Source organism: Chiloscyllium punctatum, chromosome 49 (assembly GCF_047496795.1).
Source record: "Chiloscyllium punctatum isolate Juve2018m chromosome 49, sChiPun1.3, whole genome shotgun sequence".
NCBI lineage: Eukaryota > Metazoa > Chordata > Chondrichthyes > Orectolobiformes > Hemiscylliidae > Chiloscyllium > Chiloscyllium punctatum.
In genome coordinates this window covers 54,277,505-54,301,454 of record NC_092787.1, presented here as the reverse complement: position 1 = coordinate 54,301,454, position 23,950 = coordinate 54,277,505, and the positions used below count along the sequence as shown (strand labels likewise).

General features: G+C 40.4%; 1 protein-coding gene across 4 annotated transcripts in view; it reads right to left on the bottom strand.

Annotated features, from left to right (window-relative positions):
- LOC140469697 (astrotactin-2-like) overlaps positions 1-23,950 on the bottom strand; it is a 1,585,258-nt gene that overhangs the window by 897,842 nt on the left and 663,466 nt on the right. For all 4 annotated transcript variants that reach the window (XM_072566454.1, XM_072566452.1, XM_072566453.1 and 1 more), the window contains one exon: positions 19,379-19,546. In XM_072566454.1, coding sequence (XP_072422555.1) covers positions 19,379-19,546 — 168 coding nt within the window. The remainder of the gene's footprint in view (positions 1-19,378; positions 19,547-23,950) is intronic.

Below are 23,950 nucleotides of genomic sequence, written 5' to 3'. Positions count from 1 at the left end.
TATTTATAGACTCTGAGATTTCCATGATCTGCTCTATACAACTTCTGATCTCAGCATTGCAAGAACACTTTCATTACACAGACTACGTGCATGCTGAGGATTTCAGTATCAATGAGCCAGATTGTTGTAAATAATTAATTGACACATTTAAAATGTAATTGGACAAAAAAAAACTCCATTAAATTTACTGTTCAAGGCGGCAATGCTAACAACAGAAAATGAATTTTGAAAGATTTAAATGTATAATATAACTGGGCAGATGTGAGTGACTGCAGAGAGGCTTGTAAGGATTAGGCAACAGGCAAAGTTCACGACAAAGGGAGAGTTTGAAGATATTACAGCCCATTTCGTTTATACTTCAGTTACAATATTTTAATGATAAACTGGGGAAAATCAAAAATGTCTTCGCTCAATATTAAAAAACCTCTATTCACAAAGGAGTGACAATGTTCAACAAGCCAGTCAAACATTGTGAAGCCATGATGTGGAGATGCCGGTATTGGACTGGGATGGACAAAGTTAAAAATTACATCACACCAGGTTATAGTCCAACAGGTCTATTTGGAAGCACGAGCTTTCAAAGTGCTGTCCCTTCATCAGGGAGCTACAACAAAAAAACATAATGACCTCCTAAGGAGACAGACATGGGAACACAACCAATGGGGTACCCTTTGTCATCCAGTACTTCCTGGGAGCAGAGAAACGATGCCATGTTCTTCGCAGCCTTATCAATAAGGATGAGCACCTCGCCAAGACCATGCCTCCACTTCTCACCTTTAAACAACCACTAAACCTTAAACAGCCCATTGTTCGCAGCAAACTGCCCAGTCTTCAAGACAACATCGACCATAACACCACACAACCCTGTCATGGCAACCACTGCAAGACATGTCACAGTGTCAACATGGATACAACAATCACACATTGGGACACCATTCACCATGTACGTGTCAGGTACTCAGGTGACTCGGCCAACATTGTCTTTCTCATACGCTGCAGGTAAGAATGCACCGAGCCATGGTATATTAGCGAAACTTCGCAGATGCTATGGCAACGGATATATGGACACTTCCCCCAGTCGGGGAACATTTCAGTGGACAGAGAAATCCGGCCTCGGATCTTTGGGTGACTATCCTCCAAGGTGGATTTCAGGATACACAACAACTCAGAGAGGCTGAGCAGAGGTTCACAGCCAAGTTTGGTACCCATGAGGATGGCCCAAGGAGCATCTTGGGTTCACATCATACGACTGGTGACCCTACTATACCACACACACACACATACACACACACACACACACACAAAAATATATACACACAGTCTCACACATAAACACGTTCACACAGACCTTCTCTCATACACATGTTCTCTCTCACACACATACTCACATTCATGCACATCATCTCACAGGCATATACTCCGTCACACTTGCACACACACTCTATCAAACACATACACACACACACACACACACACATTCTCCCTCTCTCCTACACACACATACATACACACACACTTTCCCCTCTCCCTCAGATACACATACACACGCATGGGTGAATTAGCAGATTTGTATTTGCAGATACATTCTATTTTGTCCAAAATGCACACAATCTGTTGGCAGTCAGTCAATGCAACATTTTATAAATTCCTACTTTGGGAATAGAACAAGTCTGGCTCAAGGTTGGAAAACAGGCAGACTGAAACCTCACATCTTTAATGCATAGTCTGAGCTGAGATGTCACTTTTTGTTCCAAACTGATTAAATCTTAAGTTATCTCAGGGCCGTGACTTGAAAGAAATTCCAAGACTGACATGTTAATGAACCTGCATCTCCATTCCATGTGATTAAAGACCTAACAGCCATTTAGATTTATCTAATACATCACATTAGCTTGATTGTTTTCTTATAAACTCTGTGTCCTATGTACCTGCCCCACCCAGCTACCTGACGAAGGAACAGTACTCCAAAAGTTTGTACTTCCAAATAAACTTGTTGGACTATAACCTGGTGTTGTGTGATTTTTAATATTTTGAAGGTATTACTGCCACAGTGGACCTCAGAAATCTAGTGAAACTTCTTACCCCAAATTCTTCAGACATTGTGGCACAACAGTTTGGATCAGAGCAGTGCTGGAAAAGCACAGCAGGTCAGGCAATATCCGAGGAGCAGGAAAATCGACGTTGCGGGCAAAAGCCCTTCATCAGGAACTGTTGTGGCACAACTGTTCAATCTTTTGATTGGCAGAAGTGGAATTTGGTGTGACAACTGGCCATGTCGGGCATTCACCCCTTTATCTGCATATTAGAAATTCCGTCACTGAATAACTTACATCTCAGAGCAGGTACATTGCAACAACATACAAATAAAAGAACATCATATGTTGAATTTAACATATTTTGGCTAAACGTCAATTGCATTGAAGTCTTTGGAAGGTTTTACACCACAATGCCAAAGAGCATTTTCAAGCTCTTTTGAGTCATGTCTCACTGAACTCACCTCATTAACAACCTATCTTGCTCCTATCTCTTTCGTTCAACGCTACTCCCATTTTGCTACATGTCAGTCCCAGCTGGGAAATCCTTCAATTAACTGGTATCCTTGGCACCGGCATCATTTTTAAGGGCTCACACGGATAACTACTGTTAGTTTGGAACTACCACGCATGGTTCTTGATATCACAGAGCCCCTACTGTGTGGAAGCAGGCCATTTGGCCCACTGGCTCTCTGAGAAGTAGCCCACCTAATGCCTGTATATACCATGGCCAATCCACCTAGCCTGCCCATCCCTGGACACAATGGGCAATTTAGCATGGACAATCCACCTGACCTGCACATCTTTGGACTGTGGGAGGAAACCAGAGCACCTGAATGAAATCTGCGCGGGGAGAATGCACAAACTCCAAACAACAGTTGCCCGAGACTGGAATTGAACCTGGGTCCCTGGTGATATGAGGCAGCAGAGCTAACCACTGAGCCACTGTGCCCCAGATATGCACAGAAGGAAAATGTGGCACCACACTTTGTGGTAGGGATCCAGATGTCTTGTTGGATAGGGTGGTGTGTAAATAGGATGTCCTCTTTCTCCAGTACCAGCTGAGAAGACAATTCCAGACCATTGTCAGTCTGATCCAAATTGGGCACCCAACCTGCAGTCTCTGCCATCTACAGGAACATACAGCAATTTAAGGAGATCAATGACTTTCTTCACTCCACCAGTATATATCCACCATCTACTCTCTGATATCTCACACTCATTCTCTCTCTCTGCTAGTGCAAATAACTCCCATCATGACTCATGCTCAGCCACTCTACTGCCTGAAACATCTTCCCAAACTCACTGTCACCCACCCTAACTATCAACAACTCTAACCCTGCATGCCCTCTGCACTACAAATTGTCTCACTTGAGACAGCTCCCAACCTGCAACAATTGTAAAAGCTGTTCCACCCACTTTCATCTGCCTGAATACCTGCATCTCACTCATTCTGGGAGGAAAATTGTCTGCCACAGAACATAAAAATTAAAAAGGGCACTGGGCTGCCCAACATTCAGCTCCTCACCTCTATACAGAGATGACCCCAAGTGGCTGACTGATCATGTTCAAGCCCCTGGACCGATCTTGGAGGCTGCCCTTGACTTCCTATGCCAGAATCCCTTTGGTTGAAGCTTTGACTGAGAACTACTGAGAATCATGAGAATCATTGTGTCTGTGCCAAATGGCAAGGAAATGCAGCAAAACAGTGAGCCTGGTATCGATAACCGAGGGAGCAATGCACAAAATGGCAACCCAAGGAAAGTGCAAAGTAGGGATGCAGTGAGCATCCAGCAAGCTCAGAAAGATGGCGGGTGCAATGATAGCAAGGGAACAGGCCAGAAATGCAGCCTAGTCCAGTCCATGGGCTGGATGTGCCTCCCTGAGTGCAGAGAGTCCTTGCTGCAGCATCTCAATGATTGTTGCTGACATAGCCCAAGATGTAGCTTTGAAGTGCAGAAATGTACTGTAAGTAAATTGAACATGAGTCATGAGGGTACTTAAAGGCTGGCAAATGTTGAATGTCAATGTCTGTGGGCGTGGTGCTCATGGTTTGCACCCTGAGAGTTTGGCACCTTGTCTCTGATATGGAGATCCTTTGGAGCAAATGGTGAGCTGAAGCCAGCAGATACTAGCTCTGTCTTCCACATCAAGAATACTAAATGGCTCATTTTTTGGCACTTCTGCTCGGATAAGAAGGTGAATATTAATGAGCTAAGATATGTGCTCATAAAATGTTTAACAAGCTATAATCCTCTTAAATGGCAGTTCGCCTTGCCACTCCACTGATCTGTAAAAGAGGCAGGGAGTTGCTTCCAATATTGAGATGCATCTCACTGACTTCTTACACAATTGTACTCACACTCAGCTCATTCAGGCCCCCGAAAGTTTCTTCCGCATATAGCTCTTGCACTGCATTTGCGTCCTAACTATGGAGTAAGCGGTGAATGGAAATCAGTCAGTCATGTCAATGGTGATGAAATTGTGACACGAGGAGAACAGAGAGAGAGAGAGAGAATCTGAGATGGAGACTGCTAGTCATGCAGCCCACTGTCGTAATGCATATAGTTTGAATAAAGTAATGGAATTATTTTACCATGACTACATCTGGATTGCACATAGTGTGCACATGATATGGATCTCTAATGGCTGGAGATCAGCGAATTTCATTTTATAACAGCTGTGGTGAGAATATTGAAAACTATTTATTCAATACATGGCACTCCTGCTGAAACAAGATCAGACAACGGCCCACAGTTTGCGATTGAGAGTTTTTGGTTTTGATTGTCTGCAGAACAATGAGAGTTTTAAACATGAGTTTACGACACCATCCAGAATCTAATGGTGATACTGGGAGAATTGTGAAATCGGTTAAAAATGCTGATAACAAAGCAAAATATGGATGTTTCACCTGTTTTATTAAATTACAAATCAACACTCTTGAGTAATGATCTTTCCCTAGCAGTGCTATTCATAGGCAGAATTACAGACCAGTCAGCCAAACAGCAGCAGGTGGGAAAATGCTGAAATCTGGCATAAATGATGTAACAGCAAAACTTTTCGAAGATACTAATGGGGTTATGTACATAAACATGGATTTATGAAAGTGAGATGGTGCCTGATAAAACTACTATAGTTTTTTGAGGATGTAATCACTACAATAGGTGGGGGAAAACCAGTGGACACAGTGTATTCGAACTTTCAGAAAACTTTAGATCAAGTAACACTGAAAAAGTTATTGTGCAAAATTAAAGCACATTTTGTGTAGGTAGTGGAATCTCCTTCTAAATAAAATAACAGCTCTATTGGGACACTAAAAGCAACTGGTCAACTGAACAGCATGCTGGGTAAGGAACCTAGTCAGTAATCCTGGAAGCTTGCAGACTTCACTGTTAAATTAGATCAGGGCAGACAGATATGTAAGCCATTTACCTTGACTGACTGCATTGAATAGATTTTGATGAGACAATGATGCAAGGTTTGAGATGGAACAATAAATCTCAGTTTCAATAGAAATGTTTTTGAGACAGCCTGGCTCCCACTGTCAGCTCAATCAATAGGGAAATTGCAATATCCAATATCGCCTTTTCGTAACACCTTTCCCTGAGACAGAAACTCATTAACATGGAGTAATGAATTATTCTAATTACATTAATGCATCAAACTGCTGTAACTACAAAGGAGGAATCTGCATATCGGTTATCATCATGATATAGTAAACGGTAGTGAGTCACTGTAATTGGGAATGACCCAGAGAACTGTAGTTAAAGGGACCACTCGGATCAGAAGGAGTGACATTCTGGACACAACGTCAGCACAAGAAGCAGGAGCTTTGGGAGCAGGAAGAGTAGCCTCAACTTCAGTTCAGCAGCTGTAATCAGGCCAGCTGCAATTTCTTCACCATTTTGCAATTCCAAAGCAGATTTCAAACCAATGTGAGTACATACACATTTCAGAACTGCAGGGGGAAATCAAAGGGCATGACGGGTTTCATAGGATTGCAATGACAATAAACCATGCCGCATGGTAAACAACATCTCATTATTACTGTAAAATGATTCCCAGTAGTTAATTAAATCAGATACATAAAAGAACAGTGTTTACAAATGTTGGTTATATACTGACATGGATTGAGTATTGGTTAGCCAACAGAAAACAAAGTAGGAATAAATGAATCATATTTGTAGTGGAAAATATGACAAATGGGATATCACAAAGCATCTGTGTTTGCGCCCAGTTATTTGAAAAGGCACAACTCCAGCAAGTGAATCAAGTCCAATAATTCTATTTGTTAACAACACAAAACTAGGGAGAATGTAAGTGGTGAGAGGGATGTAAAGAGATTTCAGGATGCTTCAGGTGAATTGACTGATTGGGCAAATAGAATCATAGAATCCCTTCAGTGTAGATAGAGGCCATTTGGCCCATTGAGACTGCACTGACCCTTGAAAGAAGATCCCACATACCTATCCTATCTCTGCATTTATCATAACTAAACCACCTAGCCTGCACAACCTTGGACATTATGGGGCAATTTAGCACAGCCAATCTACCCAACCAGCACACCTTTGGATTGCACAGCAGTTGCAGTATGATGTGAATAACATGCAGTCAAAAGAATAAAACGACAGATTATTATTTGATTGGGAAGTGTGGATGCATGAAAGGACATGGGTGCCCTTGTACACTGGTTATTGAAAGCCAGAATGCAGCTGCAGAAAGGACAGCAAATGGTATGTTGGCCATCACTGCAAGAGGGTTTGTGTCCAGGAGCAAGGAAGTCTTACTACAGCTGTTCAAGGCTTTGGCAAGTATTTTCTGCAATTTTTATCTCTTTACCGAAGAAATGAAATAGTTGCCATAGACAGAAGTGAACTTTTGAGATAGGAGAAAGTGAGGACTGCAGATGCTGGAGATCAGAGTCGAGAGTGTCGTGCTGGAAAAGCACAGCAGGTCAGGCAGCATGCTTGGAGCAGGAGAATCGATGTTTCAGACAAAAGCTCTTCAACACTGTCGAGAAGTGAACTTTCACTCGACTGATTGCTAGGATGACAGGTTTAACAGAGAAGGAGAGATTGAGTTGAATGGGCCTACATCCATTGGAGTTGCAAAGAATTAGAAGGGATCTCATTGATATGTGTGAGACTTGGACTGGACAAATTAAATGCAGGGTTGATGGTTCGTCTAGCTAGTCTCAGGAAATGCGTTTGCACATTTGCAATGGAGCTGAGGAGAACTGGCTTCACTCAGAGCGTGTGAATGTGTAAATTTGTGAAATTTTCTATCACAGAAGGCTGTGCAGATGAAATCACTGAAAATATTTAAGAAGGAAATGGAATCATTTCTAAAAGCTGGAGGAGTAAAGGGGGATAGAGAGAGACTGAGAAGATGGCATTGTGATGGGGGATCAGCCATGATCATTCTGAATGACAAAGCAGGCTCGATGGGCCTTAATTTCAATGTTGGAACTAATTGGAAGATCAGTTTCAGTTTTCACCCCATCATAACACAAATAAAGACAGAATAAATTGACAATTAAAGAATCATAAGCTTTGCAGTTGTGAAATATGATAATTCAGGGAGATAAAAATCAATATTCAGTGAAAAAGTGTCATTGATTTCATTTAAATAGCTCTTTTCTATTGCTAATTTGGCAAGAATCTGATGAAGTAAAAACCTAATAACAGAGACCCAACATGAAATTAAAATGGGCTCATTCATAAAAATTTGCTTATTAAATATAATTCATTTTTATTGGTTTAAATACAGTACCTAACAAAATAACACCTTGCGAAGGAAATGTTCCTATTAAACAATACACACTGCGCAGCAATCAACATCAACATCCATCAGCAGTACCATTCAGAGGCCTGACAACATAAGTAGCTGTGAAAATATCAACAAATGTATCAACAATAGTTTTACAATATTTACTTTTACAATATCTTAAACTTTGCAGGAGCATTATCTAAGCAAACATTGACACCGAGCCACAATAAAAGATCTTCAGCCAGATGACCAAGAACTTCAACGAGGATAGTTTGAAAGAGTGTCTTAAAGCTGAAAAGAGGGAACAAGAATTAAGGGGAATTCAAGAGTTTAGGACCTTGGCAGTTGAAGAGGCAGTTGCAAGCAGCGAATTGCTTAATTTCTTAAATATTCAAAAGGACAGAAGTTCTCTGGAGGTTATAGGGCTGCAGATCACAAAAGGGTAATACCATAGAGGGGTCTGAGAACAAAGATGACTATTTTATAATAAGTGTATTACTTAAATGGGGCGGCGGTGGGGGGAACATATATCAGTGGACAGAGGAGTGATGAGTTTGTGACACCCACCAAAGACACTGACTACATTCTTACCAGTAATTAGTTGGAGAAAATTTCTGCTCATTCAGTACTCAATGCTGAATGGGCATTTGAACAGTTTAGGGAAAGTGCAGGGGTTAGGAGAGATGAAGATAAAAGTGGGCATTGTCACAGCAGCATCAGACATACCCACAGAGAGGTTCATGAGCCGTGAATTTGGATAGTTCACTTAGATCCCATTGTAGCTTTTTGAGCGTTTCAGTTGAAAAATGACCGACATCCAAGCTTTAGAGTCATAAAGTCATAGAGATGTACAACATGGAAACAGACCCTTTGGTTCAACTCGTCCATGCCGACCAGATATCCCAACCCAATCTAGTCCCACCTGCCAGCACCTGGCTCATATCCCTCCAAACCCTTCCTATTCATATACCCATCCAAATGCCTCTTAAATATTACAATTGTACCAGCCTCCACCACTTCTTCTGGCAGCTCATTCCATACAAGTACCACCCTCTGTGTGAAAAAGTTGCCCCTTAGGTCTCTTTTATATCTTTTCTCCTCACCCTAAACCTATGCTCTCTAGTTCTGGACTCCCCCACCCCAGGGAAAATACTTTGTCTATTTATCCTATCCATGCCCCTCATGATTTGATAAACCTCTATAAGGTCACCCCTCAGCCTCCGACCTCCAGGGAAAACAGCCCCAGCCTGTTCAGCCTCTCCCTGTAGCTCAAATCCTCCAACCCTGGCAACATCCTTGTAAATCTGTTCTGAGCCCTTTTAAGTTTCACAACAGCTTTCTGATAGGAAGGAGACCAGAATTACACGCAATATTCCAACAGTGGCCTAACCAATGTCCTGTACAGCCGCAATGTGACCTCCCAACTCCTGTACTCAATACTCTGACTAAAAAAGGAAAGCATACCAAATGCCTTCTTCACTATCTACCTGCAACTCCATTTTCAAGGAGCTATGAACCTGCACTCCAAGGTCTCTTTGTTCAGCAACAGTCCCGAAGACCTGAACATTAAGTGTATAAGTCCTGCTAAGATATGCTTTCCCAAAATTTCCCTCACATTTATCTAATTTAAACTCCATCTGCCATTTCTCAGCCCACTGGCCCATTTGATCAAGATCCCGTTATTAATCTGAGGTAACCTTCTTCGCTGTCCACTGCACCTCCAATTTTGGTGTCATCTGCAAACTTGCTAACTATACCTCTAATGCTCACGTCCAAATCATTTATATAAATGATGTAAAGTAGAGGACCCAGCACCGATCCTTATGGCACTCCACTGGTCACAGGTGTCTAGTCTGAAAAACAACCCTCCACCACCATCCTCTGTCTTCTACCTTTGAGCCAGTTCGGTATCCAAATGGCTAGTTCTCCCTGTATTCCATGAGATCTAACCTTGCTCACCAGTCTCCCATGGGGAACCTTGTTGAATTTCTTACTGTCATCCATATAGATCAAATCTACTGCTCTGCCCTCATCAATCCTCTTTGTCACTTCTTCAATAAACTCAATCAAGTTCGTGAGACATGATTTCCCACGCATAAAGCCATGTTGACTATCCCTAATCAGTCCTTGCTTTCCAAATACATGTATATCCTGTCCTTCAGGATTCCCTCCAACAACCTGTCTACAGTTCGCTGGCTTGTCCTTACCATCTTTTCTGTACAGTGGCACCACATTAGCCAATCTCCAGTCTTCCAGCACCTCACTTGTGACTATCGATGATACAAATATCTCAGTAAGAGGCCCAGAAATCATCTGCCTAGATTTTAGGGTATCGCTTGGAACTTGATGTACCTCTCATTACATTAAACTGAAACAGGTTAGTTTATGACATGTGGTTATTTATTACTGAATGTTACAGTGGAAAAATGGATACAGTTATTCGTTAAAGTAAATACAGATAAAAAGGTTCAAAGTAGGTGCGGATAATTAGAATGATTAAATTAAGATCAGACTGCAGTCATTGCTCCATGACTTTTCCAAGTGTGAATGAATTGACGATGTGAAATAAGAATTTACCTCAATTTACAAATAAGGCTTTCAGAGAAGAAAGGGCAAGAAGGTTTTTATTTCACTATTTCTGTGGTACCTACATGTGAAGGTTACCTATTTTATTCCAACTGAAGCATAGCTGATTTCTGAAAGCTTTTCCCTTTGTACTTCCTTTGGATAAGAACTCTCAGACTTCTAGGGATATTTGGTTTAAAATGATGTAACTCAGCCTATCTTGTACAGATCGAAACTTAAATGGTTGCTTCTCCAAAGGTGTTTCAACATTTTTCCATAATATATGAAAGATTCGTCTACTGTCTTTTCGTCAAGGTTTTTGCCTTGCCTTAGCTATCAATCTGGATAGCTCATTGTTCCATATTTGGTGAGATGGGAGGGGACTACTGAAATCCCCAGAGAAGCTACCATTAATGAGCTACTGTCTACCCTTGTGGAAATGCACACTAAATTTCAAATACCTTCAGATGTCTGAGTATGTCTGTTTAAATTCACTTGCAGATTTCCAGGAGCTTGAAAACACTGTAATATTACAAGGTCAGGTGAGTTCTGGTTGCAAATTTTAAGGGTCCTTGTGTCCATTTAAAGCAAAGTTACTTTCTTACAAAATCTGAATCATAACATTCCCATTCGTGATTATATTGTCATTGTCCATAGTAAAGCTAATGCTGCGTTTTCCAAAGTTGGTTATGTGCTCACGATACACTGAAAGGTGAAGGGGAAATCTTGGGACAAGAAAATCATTCCAGATAAAATAAAAACCAGGAAAGTGCATTTTGGGTAGCCAGAATAAGGTCAAGAGAGCAGAAAATAAGCTGGGAAAGAGTCTGATAGGAGGGAATCATCTAAATATCAGTCGATTAAACAGCAATACATGAAAAGAAAGTTTTCCCAGTCCTTTTCTTACAGCTAAACAGACTGATGCGAAACATCAAAATGAGGCTGGCATTTTGATTGGAAAATGTAATCAAAACTTACTGATCCAAGATGAAGAATTAGAGGCAGGTAATATACAAAAACAGAAATTAAAAACTGCAGTGTCCTTCAGAATTTAATTTACAATTAATTAAAGAAGCCTTTGTTTTCAACTATACATGATTATTTCATTTCAATTTGACATTTTGTTAATCACCTTATTTGTTAATCACCTTATAAACAAGGCTGTGGTGTACAAAAATATTGGCAGCGAGTTTTACTTGGTGATGATTAGTGAGCAGGATGATCACCTGACCTACTCAATGTCATCTGTGTAAGGCTTGGTATTTATGATCAGGTGTAATTTGAGTCTCAATGGAGAACTGTTTTTCTCCAATGCGCTTCAACTTCTTTATAATCTCTCTCTTTGAAAATTCTTATTGGAGTTGTAGGTTGTAAGTGAATCATGTCTCCATCAGGTTCAGACCTGTGCAGTTAAAGCAGGTAAGAGTTGTAGACAGGTCCTCTTTCTTAGTGGTGACAGGTGTGTGGCCAGGTAAATGCATCTGATTACCTGGAAGAATGTGACAGAAATACAACTGCAAGGAACATCATTTCCAGGACAAGTAGGGAAGATTCAACAACCCAACCTGGTCATCAGGTGAGTATGACGTACTGCAGTGTTTATTTCTCAATTTTATATTTCTTACAGAGCTTGATTCAACTCTACACACTGAAATCCCAGCACTTATCTTTTCCCCCAATGACTGCACAGTGTTCATCACCATTTGTTACTCCTCAGATACTGAAATAGTTCATTGCCAAATTTCATTTGACCGGGACAACATCCAGGACAAACAGCAAGTAATGTCCACACCTCATAACTGCCTGGTAAGGGCTATTTGCAACAAGAGAGAATCTAACCAACATTCCTTGACATTCAATGATCTCGTCATCACTGAATTCCGCCACTATCAACATCCTACTTCTTACCATTGACCTGAAACTGAACCGAATTAGTCATATACATACTGTAGCTACAATAGCAGGGGAGAAGCTAGGAAATGTACAGTGAGTAACTCATCTCCAGAATTATGTATTTACACCATAGCAACTGGAGTGAACCACATGCATCTGTTAAATGCTGAAATGCTGGAACCATGTTTTGATCTCAACCTCTTCACTTAGCCTGCTCAAAGATTGTTCTTTTTCCATGGCATTCTGATGAAATAGGTTTGCTTAATTTATTCCTGGAATGATAATATATTTCCAAGTTAAAACATTGTGACACATGAAGAGGCTATGCCCCTACTCATCTACCGCCCTTATCCTTCTGATGGAGAAGGGTAGGGAAGGGCTGTCAAAGGGGATGTGCTATGTATCTTTTAGATCGTACATTGAGCATCCATGATGTATCAGGAATGAATATTTCAAATGGTGGACACTGTGCCAATCAAATAGGCTGTTTTTTCACTGGATGGTGTCAGGTTTCTTGCATGTTTATGGATCTGTATTCATTTAGAAAAATACAGTGCATTCCAACACACTGTAGGCTTGTGCCTTTTAGATGAGGCAAAAGTTTTAGGGAGTTAAGGTATGAATCACTCAAGTAGGAATACAGCTTGTAGTCTGTTCCTGTAGCAACAATGTTTAAGTACTTAGTCCCATTCAATTTCTGGTTGATTGTGACCCCATGGATATTGATGATATGTGACTGGTGTTTGTAGTGTGACCGTATGTTAGCCAGGTTTTGTTGGAGCAATCATTCCCTGTCATTTGTATGTCACAATTGCTACTTGCCATGAATCTACTTAAATGTTGCCCAGAACTTGCTACAAAGGAGTATGAACTGCTTCAACATGTAAGGAATTGCACATTGAACGGAACACTGCCTGACTATCAGTGGATATCCCCACACCTAACGTTAGGATGGGGGCAAGCTTATGATTAATCTTATATCTGCATAAGTCTTTATGAGAAGCACTCAAATAGTCACTCTCTCTCTCTCACTCTGCAAGAGCAGACAGCACACAACAAAACAGCCTGAACTGGAAGGAGATAAGTCTTCAGTCAATTACTTACTGAGCTGATGGCGGATGCTTGACAAATCCTTGGAAGTAGGCAGTTGGAGGAACATTAGGAAGGGCGAGATTGGATGCCATTCAAATCTGGCTATGTCCCTATTGTCTTCACTCAGAAGCAACTTGACTATCTGGTGCTGCAGAATGATGCCATACATGCAGAACCTTCACTTTTTAAATTCACTCCAATTGCTTCTCTCCACTTTCTAGACTCATGCAATTAAGTTTACTGATGTTGTCATGATTTGCTTAGGAACTGTAAACATTTAAAGAAAAGTCCAAACATCTTGCTTGGAACTAAAAGAGCACTGCTGCAACATTTCACTTTCCTTTAACCAAATATTATTGTATATGCTGTAATTGAATGAAAAGACAATTAGCTTAACAATATAGTTTATAACTATTCCTGTTATGCAATCAGTTTTACATCTTACTTCTCCCAAGGATTCCCTGATAAGCCAGACCATCCTCACAGTTACTTCTGCAAGGACCACCCAGAAGTATTACACCAGCCCTCAGAGAATTCTCCTCAGCTCTAGTATTTTGGGAGGTAAAACTTCCATTTACCAGCTTTTGATTCTGGATGCTTCAGTCTGACACTTCCAAGCTAACGCATTGATTATTTTGTTTTCTTTACAAGATTCTGTTGAGACCACTGTGTATTCGTTCACTGGCTTCGAATGAGGCAACCTGTTCCATCATAAAGAATCAAACTGAGATTGCGTCACAACCACATTTCATAAGGTCAGTGAAGAAATTATACAAGACTGAATCATTTGAGTCACCTTCAGCTAGAAGTGACAAACTGATAATTCATCACGGTCTCTTCTAGTGACCTGCAGCATCATAGATGCGAGTCATAGAGTTATGCAGCATGAAAACAGACCTTTCGGTCCAACTCCTCCATGCTGAAGCCAATTCAATTCTCTCTGTATGATATCAAGATATGGTTGGAGGTATTGGGTAGTGCAAACATTCAGGGCCATAACAGCATTCCACTAATACTAGGGCTGTGCTCCAGAACAGGCCGCTCCCCTAGCCAGGCTTTTCCAGTACAACTTACAACACTGGCATCTAGCTGATTATGTGGAAAATTGCCCAGGTATGTTCTGCACATATAAAACAGGACAAAGGCATTCTGGTCAATTACTGCCCAATCAGTCTACTTTCGATCATCTGGAAACCAATGGAAGGTGTCATCAACAGTGCTATCAAGCAGCACCTGCTCAGCAATTACCTGCTCAGTGATGCCCAGTTTGGATTCCGCCAGAGCCACTCAGTTCCTGAGCTCATTACAGCCTTGATTCAAACATGGACACAGAGCTGAATTCAATAGGTGAGGTGAGAGTGATAGCTCTTGATATCAAGGCTGCATTCTTCTGAGTGTTGAATAGATGAGCCCTCGCAAAATTGGAATCAATGGGACTCCAGGGGCAAACTTGCTGCTGTTTGAAGTGATACCTGGCACAGAGGAAGATGACTGTTGTTGTTGTTGGAGGTCAGTCATCTCAGCTCCAGGACATCTCTTCATGAGTTCCTCAGAGTAGTGTCCTAGGCTCAAACATCTTCAGCTGCTTTACCAATGACCTTCCTTCCATCATAAGATCAGAAGTGGGGTTATTCACCAATAATTGCACAACTCCTCAGATATTGAAGCAGTCCATGTTCAAATACAACAAGATCTGGATAATATCCAAGCTTAGGGTGACAACTGACCAGTAACATTCACACTACACAAATGCCAGGCAATGAGCAGCTCCAATAACAAACAATTTAACCATTGCTGCTTGACATGGTGTTACCAACACTGAAATCCCCAATATCAACATCCTTGAGGTTATAATTGATCAGAAACTCAACTGGACTTGTCATATAAATACTACAACAGCAGGTCAGAGGCAAGGAATACTGTAGCAAGTAATTAATCTCCTGACTCCTCAAGTTTGTCCATCAAAGAATGCAATGGAATACTCCCCATTTTGCCTGGATGGGTGCAACTCCAACAGCACTCAAGAAGCTTGAAACCATCAGGTTAAAACAATTCACTTGATTGGCACCACATCCACAAATATCCACTCCCTCCACCACTGATGCTCATTAGATGCATTGCAGAAATTCACCAAAACTCCTGAGACACAACCTTCCAAACCCATGACCACTTTAATCTAGGTGGACAACTGCAGCAGGTACATGAGAACACCAAAGTCCCCTCAAAGTCTCTCACCATCTTGACTTGGAAATATAACACTGTGTTACTGGGTCAAAATCCTGGAATTCCCTCCCTAAGGGCATTGTGAGTCTACTTACAGCACAGGAATTGCAGTGGTTCAAGAAGATAACACAGTAGCATGTTCTCAAGGGCAACTAAGAACGGACAATTAATGCTGGCTCAACTAATGATGCCCACATCCACAGAGAGGAAGAAAACCTCTATTTATTGCGCTGGTCGACCCAACTAATTTATTTGCCACCTTTCCTCAGTGAGCCATAAGCACAAACACCAGATCTAAGCTGCAACTAGCTCTGTCAGCAAAAAACCCAGAGAAATTGAAACCAGAAAGCATTCCTAAACTCCACCAATCTGCATAATGATATAGCCTGCTCTTGGATGTCCTCGAACTGACCTTTAAGTTAATTATCACTCATTTATAATCTCTTCTTTGTTCTGATCAAGTAAATGAATGTTACAACCTTTCAGTGTTCACTGAACACTTCTAAACTAAATTAACTCTTACTCACAAAAGAAATCTCTCTGAAATGTCCTTTTTAGCAAAGTTTGCAGATATCACGTCTACTACTTTAACTAGTGAGCTTCCTTGCCTTTACACAGCTGAATCTCTTAATTTAATAAACAAAGAATCTTCACCTTTCGAATTTGCCACTGAGAGACATTCTGGTCATCTTGAAAGCACACCCTTTAAATTCCCTTACCCATGTAAATATTGCCAGAACAAAAAGTGACCTCTAAAATATTATCATGACTTATTAACTTGATATTCATAATTGTGTTCATAGAATCGTTGAATACCTACAGTATTCAGATGGATGAATGTGAGAGCACTGTGGGCAGTATTCCTGATGAAGGGCTTTTGCCCGAAACGTCAATTTTCCTGCTCCTTGGATTCTGCTTGACCTGCTGTGCTTTTCCAGCACCACACTCTCAACTCTAATCTCCAGCATCTGCAGTCCTCACTTTCACCTAGCATTACTTGGAGCTCACACCAATTACAACAATGCTACTTTCCTCATTGAAGCACTCTTGTATAGATATCATATAAAATGCAGCAAACAATACAGACTACTTATGATGTCATATAGCACAGAAATAACCAATCCATGCTGACCATAATCCTAAAGTAAACTTGCTCCGCAGACCTGCATCTGGCTCATTTTCCTCCAAATATTTCTTATTTGTGTACTTATCGAAATGTCTTTTAAGAATTGTAACCGCCCCTATCCAGCACTTCCTCTGGAAGTTCATTCCACACATGAACCATTCGCGGTGTAAAAATGTCACCTCTCATGTCATTTTAAATCTTTCTCTTCTTACCTTAAAGTTGTGCCCTCAGTCTTGAAATCCCCCATCCTAGGGAAAATACACCTGCCATTCACCTTATCAATGCCCAAATGATTCTATAAACCTGAACAAGGTCAACCCTCAACCTCCTACTTTCCAGTGAAAAAAGTTCCAGCCTATCCAGCTCCCCCTTACAACTCAAACCCTCCATTCCTGGGAACATCCTGGTAAATCATTTCTGAACCCTCTCCAGCTTGACAATATCCTTCCAATAACAGGGTGACCAGAACAGGACACAATGCTCCAAAGGAGGCCATACCAATGGCTTGTACCACCTAAATATGATGTCCCAATACCTTTACTCAAAGGTCTGAGAAACAACATTAAGCGTGCTAAATGTCTTCTTAACCACCCTGTCTACATGCGACGCAAACTTCCAAGATTTAGTGTTGTCTCTTGTCTCACTGGCAACCAGCATATTAATGCTAGCAGTGTCAAAAGGTGTGGTGCTGGAAAAGCACAACTGGTCAGGCAGCAACCGCTAACCGCCTGGGAGGAAAGTGGAACATTTGAATTCCTCAAAACATATTTCACAACAGAAAGAAGAATGTGCATTTGTATAGTATCTTTCAAGTCTCTAGAGATCCCAAAGGAACTTTAGCAGCCAATGTATTACCTTTGAAGTCTTATTTATGACTTTAAAATTGGAAGAGCATAACCAACTAAGACTATAGTCCAAAAAATACTAATGAGGTCAATTAAACTACTTCAGACGCTTTGGTTGAGGGCTAAATATCCACTATAGCATCAAGATGCAATCCCCTGTGCTTCAAGTCATAACACAGGATCTTCTATGTTCACATGAAAGAGTAGACAGGGTTCAGTTTAACATTTCATGTGAAAGACAGTAACTCACAGTGCAGCACTCCCTTAGCACTGCATTGGAGTGTCAGCCTGAAGTTCTGCAGTGAGTTTAAGTCCAAAATCGTCAGACAATGAAACAGGAAACTTACTTAAAAGCAGTGCACAAAAACGTGGACCAAATATTTCAGGACCATTATGCCACAGACAATTATGCAGGATTCCACAAACTGCAGGAATAAAACAGCAGATGTTCTTTTTGGTGGTCACTGAGGGAAAGAGGTTTGACAGGTGTGCAGAAAAATAATCTCTGCAACTCATTCAACTTGTGTCCAGCACATTTTCTGATCAACAAGTATTATTTTAAACAGTGAGCTGGATTTTGCAATGATAAAGATGGTCAGCATTTGTTGTCATTACTCCATGAAACTGAGAGTAATGTCAGTCGTCCGGACTTGTGCAGTTAAATGTGGAAAAGCAAAGGTTGTTGTAACCAAATCCCTGTTTGTCGAGGGCACACAGTTGAAGTCCTTGCAGATAAAAACTAATTAGAAATCACTGAATTGACAAGAAGCCCACCTTTTACATGATTACTCATATTGTTAAAAAAAAACATGAAGAAGCTAAGCCTTTTTGAATGAGATTTCGCCTGATATTTGAAACACCCAGATTGGATGGACATGCAGCAAGGAGACCAGCCTGTTTCCCAAAACCCAATGGGAGGTGCGGCATGGTGGTGAGCCTTCTTTTATTGGTCACTAAAATGGGTCAAAAGATCACTGCTACAAATAGGATAGATGCCAGGTTCCCCTGCTGATGCCCCTCCCAATATGCCAACTATCTCCCTCACCACCCCCAGCCCATTGCCAAAACATTGAACTCTCTATGATTCCAAAACATTTAGCGACAAGAGCTGCTCCAATGCAGTGGTTAGATGTTTACAGTCATGCACAAAACTTAGTTCAAGAGTTGGTATCAATTAGAATCATCAGTATATTGAAAACTGATACCAACCTGGTCAAAGACCTGCCATCCACCTTTTCAAGGTAATTTCCATACCCAACAAGAATGATAAAAATGCTCACAACAAAACTAGAGAAAGCTGGTTTTAATTCATGATTCCAAAGTTTCATCTGACTTCTGACTTACAGTGTGACCTTTATTGATAATATGCAGTGAAAACCACATACCGTCACCTCAATTAAAGATTTTGCTTTTAGCTCAAGTTGCCAGCAAATCCCCACCCAATGAAAGGTGAACTTGATATTTCTTTAGAAACACAAATCAGGGAAATTTGTAAATAAATCCAATTACATATTTGCTTGTTGTAGCAACATATCTCATGTTTCATCTTAAGATTAAAAAAATACTTCTTTTTAAGCTTATCTCAACAAGGATAAGCAGAAGTTATTTACCCTCAACAGCCAAACTGCAACTGGAACTGCCAGATCACAAAACAAAGGTGTTCTACAGTATTTTTCATTCCACCTAATTTTAGAATGAAAGCAACATTTAATGGATCTGAGAAGATAGCTAAATTAGGGCCCGAAACTTGAACCTAAATAAATAAGCACCAAGTTAGATAATTTCACATTTGAAAAACACAGATACTCAATGTTAGAGGACACATAACTCACCCGTTTCTTCATCACAAAGATGCTCACAAGGCTCTAACGTCCTTTGTCCACAAAGGTCTCTTGTCCATGGAGATGTGGAGTTGATTTGATAGAACAGCGATAATTTGGCTGGATTTAACCAGTCGGACACATCCAGAAAGCTTCCCTCACTGACAACAAAACTGCTCCCTGAACAACAGAGAATGGCAGAAGTTAAAGGAACCTGTTCAATGTTCCCTGACACTGTTTGTTCTTCACATTAATACACCAATTCATAACCCTGTTGGATGGACAGTAATGTCAAAAAACACCAAACATTTAGGATTCAAAACAGACAAGAACCATTCAATAATGAAGTGCTCAATTGTCACTGAAAACAATGAGAATTAAGTCAAAGCAGATTATAATGTTGCCTGAACATCAAGGAAATTTCCATTCATAACTTGACACTAGGTATTAATTTAACATAATGCACAATCTGCACTTTCTAATTGCAGCACCAAGTCTTACTGTCAGCCAATAATGGGCGAGCTTACAGCTGAAGGCAATGGAATGGTTTACCTACATGGAGCAGTTCCACGGGATTCACTGGCTGTTGCCAAGAGCAACTGAGTTACATTTGCATACTGCAAAACTAAATAAAACCAGTGGGACAACAAATGAGTGTTGATGACAGAGATTGGATGAAACAGCCCGAATCTTCTGATCACTGGAAATGTTGCAACGCTGTCAATGCCACCCATCCAAGATTTCCCAGATGTGATCAGCCCATTTATTTTGGGATCTTCCAAATTTGGTTGGCAGTGGAATATAGTAGCTCGTGGGAAAGTCCAGCAAATGACAGTTGAGTCAAGAACAAAGGATACATTCACTTTTTATGGTTTATCTGTCAGTTTCTGTTAAGTTTTTATATGTACAAGCATTTTAAACAAATGAGTGTAGGTCAGTGAATGAATGAATGAATGAAAGTATGAGGGGGTGAATGGGCAAGTTGTTGTGTGAGTGCACGCGCAAGTAGGTGAGGTGGTAAGGTGAGTAAGTTGAGTAAGTGAACAATTGGGATGAGAAGGTAGACAGTGGTTTGGTGACAGGGGCTGGTTGGGAAGTCTGAGGATGGAATTTAGCTAGTCATATAGGAGTCCAAGAGGGCTGATTGTCAGGTGGTCAGGGGCTATTCGAGTGGTTGATGGTGGGACAGGTTGAGTGATAATCATGGGTAGGTGTCAAATGATCAGAGGGAATTGGTTCTGGGGCCAATCAGGTCGGATGGTCAGTCTGAGTCTGGGGAGTACTCAGGTGGTTGGGGAAGAGTCAGGTTGAGGTGTAGTTGGTAATCAGGGTTGAGTCAGGTTGTCAGATTGGCTTGAGCGAGTTTCGGATGGGTAAGTTGGCTAGTCTGGGTGGTCGATGAAATAAATGGATTTTATACGTAGAATCAGGAAGACATCGGGTCAAATAATGACTACTTGGAGCACAGTTCTTGAAAATATTGGAAGTATTTGAAGATATATGATTAATAGCTGGCATGTTGTGTTATGAACAGGAATTAGACGATTAAAAACTCATATATATTATTGCTAATTATATTGTACAGTGTGAATTACAGAAAACAACAATATTATTGGTACCTCTTAACATCATTTTCCGTGGATTATTATTTCACTAAGAAAGCAAATTCAAATACCTCTCTTTCCCATGTGTGTTCTATACTGACTGAATGGGACATTAATAATAAGTACAGTAATAGAAAACACAATTTCCTGCCGTCACATAATGTCAGACTGCCAGGAACTAAGAGCTTTTTTTGCAAGAATAATAGGGATTGATGCAGAGGCATTGATTAAAAATTCTGTTACTTAAATGGAGGCAATTCGTGTATCAGGATAATGTTCATCATCCATTGCTAAGATTATAGCAACACATATCTCTCTCTGTCTAGAATGGAAAAAGCAAAGGATAAGAATGTTCTCTTGCAGATCAATATGCTTTCCCCATGAAGTTATGTTAAGAACAAAAAAGACTTGCCAGTTCTGCTTTTGTGGGAAAGGAATGGCCTCAAAGAAAGTACAGAAGGTTGTGTGCACAGCCCAGACCATCATGGAAGCCACCCTCCATCCACAGACTCCATTAACATGGCTCGATGCTGTGGAAAGGCTGCCAACATCATCAAAAACCCATCGTGCCCTGATAATGATCTCCTACAACTTCTTCTATCAGGCAGAAGATACAGAAGGCTGAACACACACATTAGCAGGTTCAGAAACAGCTTCTTTCTGGCCGATATTAGACTGGTGAATGGACTCTCTAACCTCAAATAAAGCTGATCTTGCTAATGTTGATCTTGCCCAGCACATGCCCTGTACAATGTAAGCTGTATGCCTCTGTCTAAGTCTTTATACAATCTCTGATCCGCACATCCTTGCTTACTGTGTTCTGCCTGTTCAGTTCATATATGAAGCTTTTCATTGCACTTTGGCACCCATGACAATAAATCAATCAATCAATCAGAAATCCTTTTCCTGCTCTTAATTTGGCAAGCCATCATTAAGAACTAAGGTGTTCACTTCAGACGCACTCAGAGATTTCAATGATCTATTTAAACACAGTTTTCAGTCATAAAGGAATAAAGTTATTTCAATCCTGGGTGAAAATCCAAATTGATGTACATTGTGGACTAACTTTCTAGTTAGCTGAACTGAATTTGTTTTGGGGGCCTCATTCAATTTACCTGTAATCTCACAATAAGTGGAATCTTGTGATCATTATGTTTCTTTAAAAAATTACTCCCTTTTTGGCCTCACGAATTTTGAGCTGGCTCAATTCTAAACACAGACTTTGGGCCCATAAGATCCCAAGTAATTTGCCTATCCTCCCACCACAATACTGTGCTTTCATATCCAAAAGAGTGCACTTGCTGACCATATGACTTGGCCTACACATTGCCGAACATGGCTTAATTACCACAAACTCTACCTTGTTTCCAACACCACAGCCAAGTCCACTAAGATTATTTTGGAGAATAGGCACAGCAGCAAACTTCCTATATATGAGTCAAATGTGAACACTTTCCACTGCACTGTCCACCCTCACCCCTCACAGAGGAGCTCACAAGTTGTATGTGCAACATAGGTTTCAAAAACATTGCCATCATTCACACCTAAGGTTAAGAAAAATAATCTAACCTCATTTTAAAACTGTCAGTTATTTTAAACTTCTGCCTTATTCCTGAAGACCTACCATTTTCACAACTTATTCAAAGCCCTGAAATTAGGATTTCCCCAAAATCTAGATCATTCTGCTGAAAGCCTTTGTTACCGTTAGTGCACACAGGACCTGCAATTACCTTACAGTCCTCCAACACCAGCTAGCCACTACTTCCTCACTTCTATTGCCTCACCTTCAACAGATATTCATTTTACAACTTTGGTGTCACTTTGAGAGTCAGTTACCCGGAACAATTTGGCTATATCACTGACTTCACCGCAGTCACAAGCCAAGCCATCTTCAAGTAAGTTATGTTCCCCTGACAGTCCTCATTTTAGCCCTGACTTTGTGTTCACTTAACATTTCACAGAAAACAATTTTAAACATCATTTTAAATGCAATTCATGCTATGTAAACTTCTGTAAATTCTTGAACTGATGTACACATGTAACATTTTAACCTGTAATTTTTAGGAAATGGCCATCACTGGGCCTTTGCATAGGGCAGTGGAAAATAAACCATTTTAATAAACAAGTGCTAGTCTTCAGATGGAGGCTATTCTCCAAGAATGCCTTTTATAAACCAATGACGCATGCGTACTCATGTTCTCATCACCTGATGCAATGTGCAAGATTGAATTCACCCAACTCGGATCCTGGCAACAAAACTGACCTGAACCTAAGTGAGATTCTGCTGATTGAGATGGCTCAAAAATGCTGTCATACTCCTCTATTCGACATGAACTTAGCAATTACACAACAATAACATGGCGACTTCATCTAAGGATTAAATTACTTTTGAATCAATTTAAATGTGAAGTTTAGTACAATGTGTCTGATCTCCACTATTGCTAGTGCTGCTGCTTATAGACTGGAGAAGGCTTGGGACTAATACATCACATCCTGTTGAGGTGATAGTGATAGACAACAGTTTATGATACACCCCTTAAAAGGTCCACACATATCATTATCATAACTGGGAAGTCTTGTCAAAGTGTTATTTCAGATGCACAAACACTATTACAGGTAGGTTTTGAAAGCAATTTTAAAAAAAACTCAATTCTCCTGAACAACTATCTTGTGTACACCAGTGAAACAATATTGTGTTTCAGGGTATAATTTTGTTGTGAATAAGTTATTATTAATAATTTTAAATCAGGTTTAATGATTCTATCATTCTAAGTTGTTTTCTCATTAAGCACACAACATTATTATTAAAACATTTTGGTGACAAACTCATTTCCCTTGATAATAATGAAGCTACATCTTAAATACATTAAAAGAATGGAAAAAAGACTGAAAAATAAACAATTATGTTTCAGGAAAACTAATTATGGAATTATAAAGAATTAGGTAAATTAATTTCTGGGAATCCTGAACCTTCACGTAA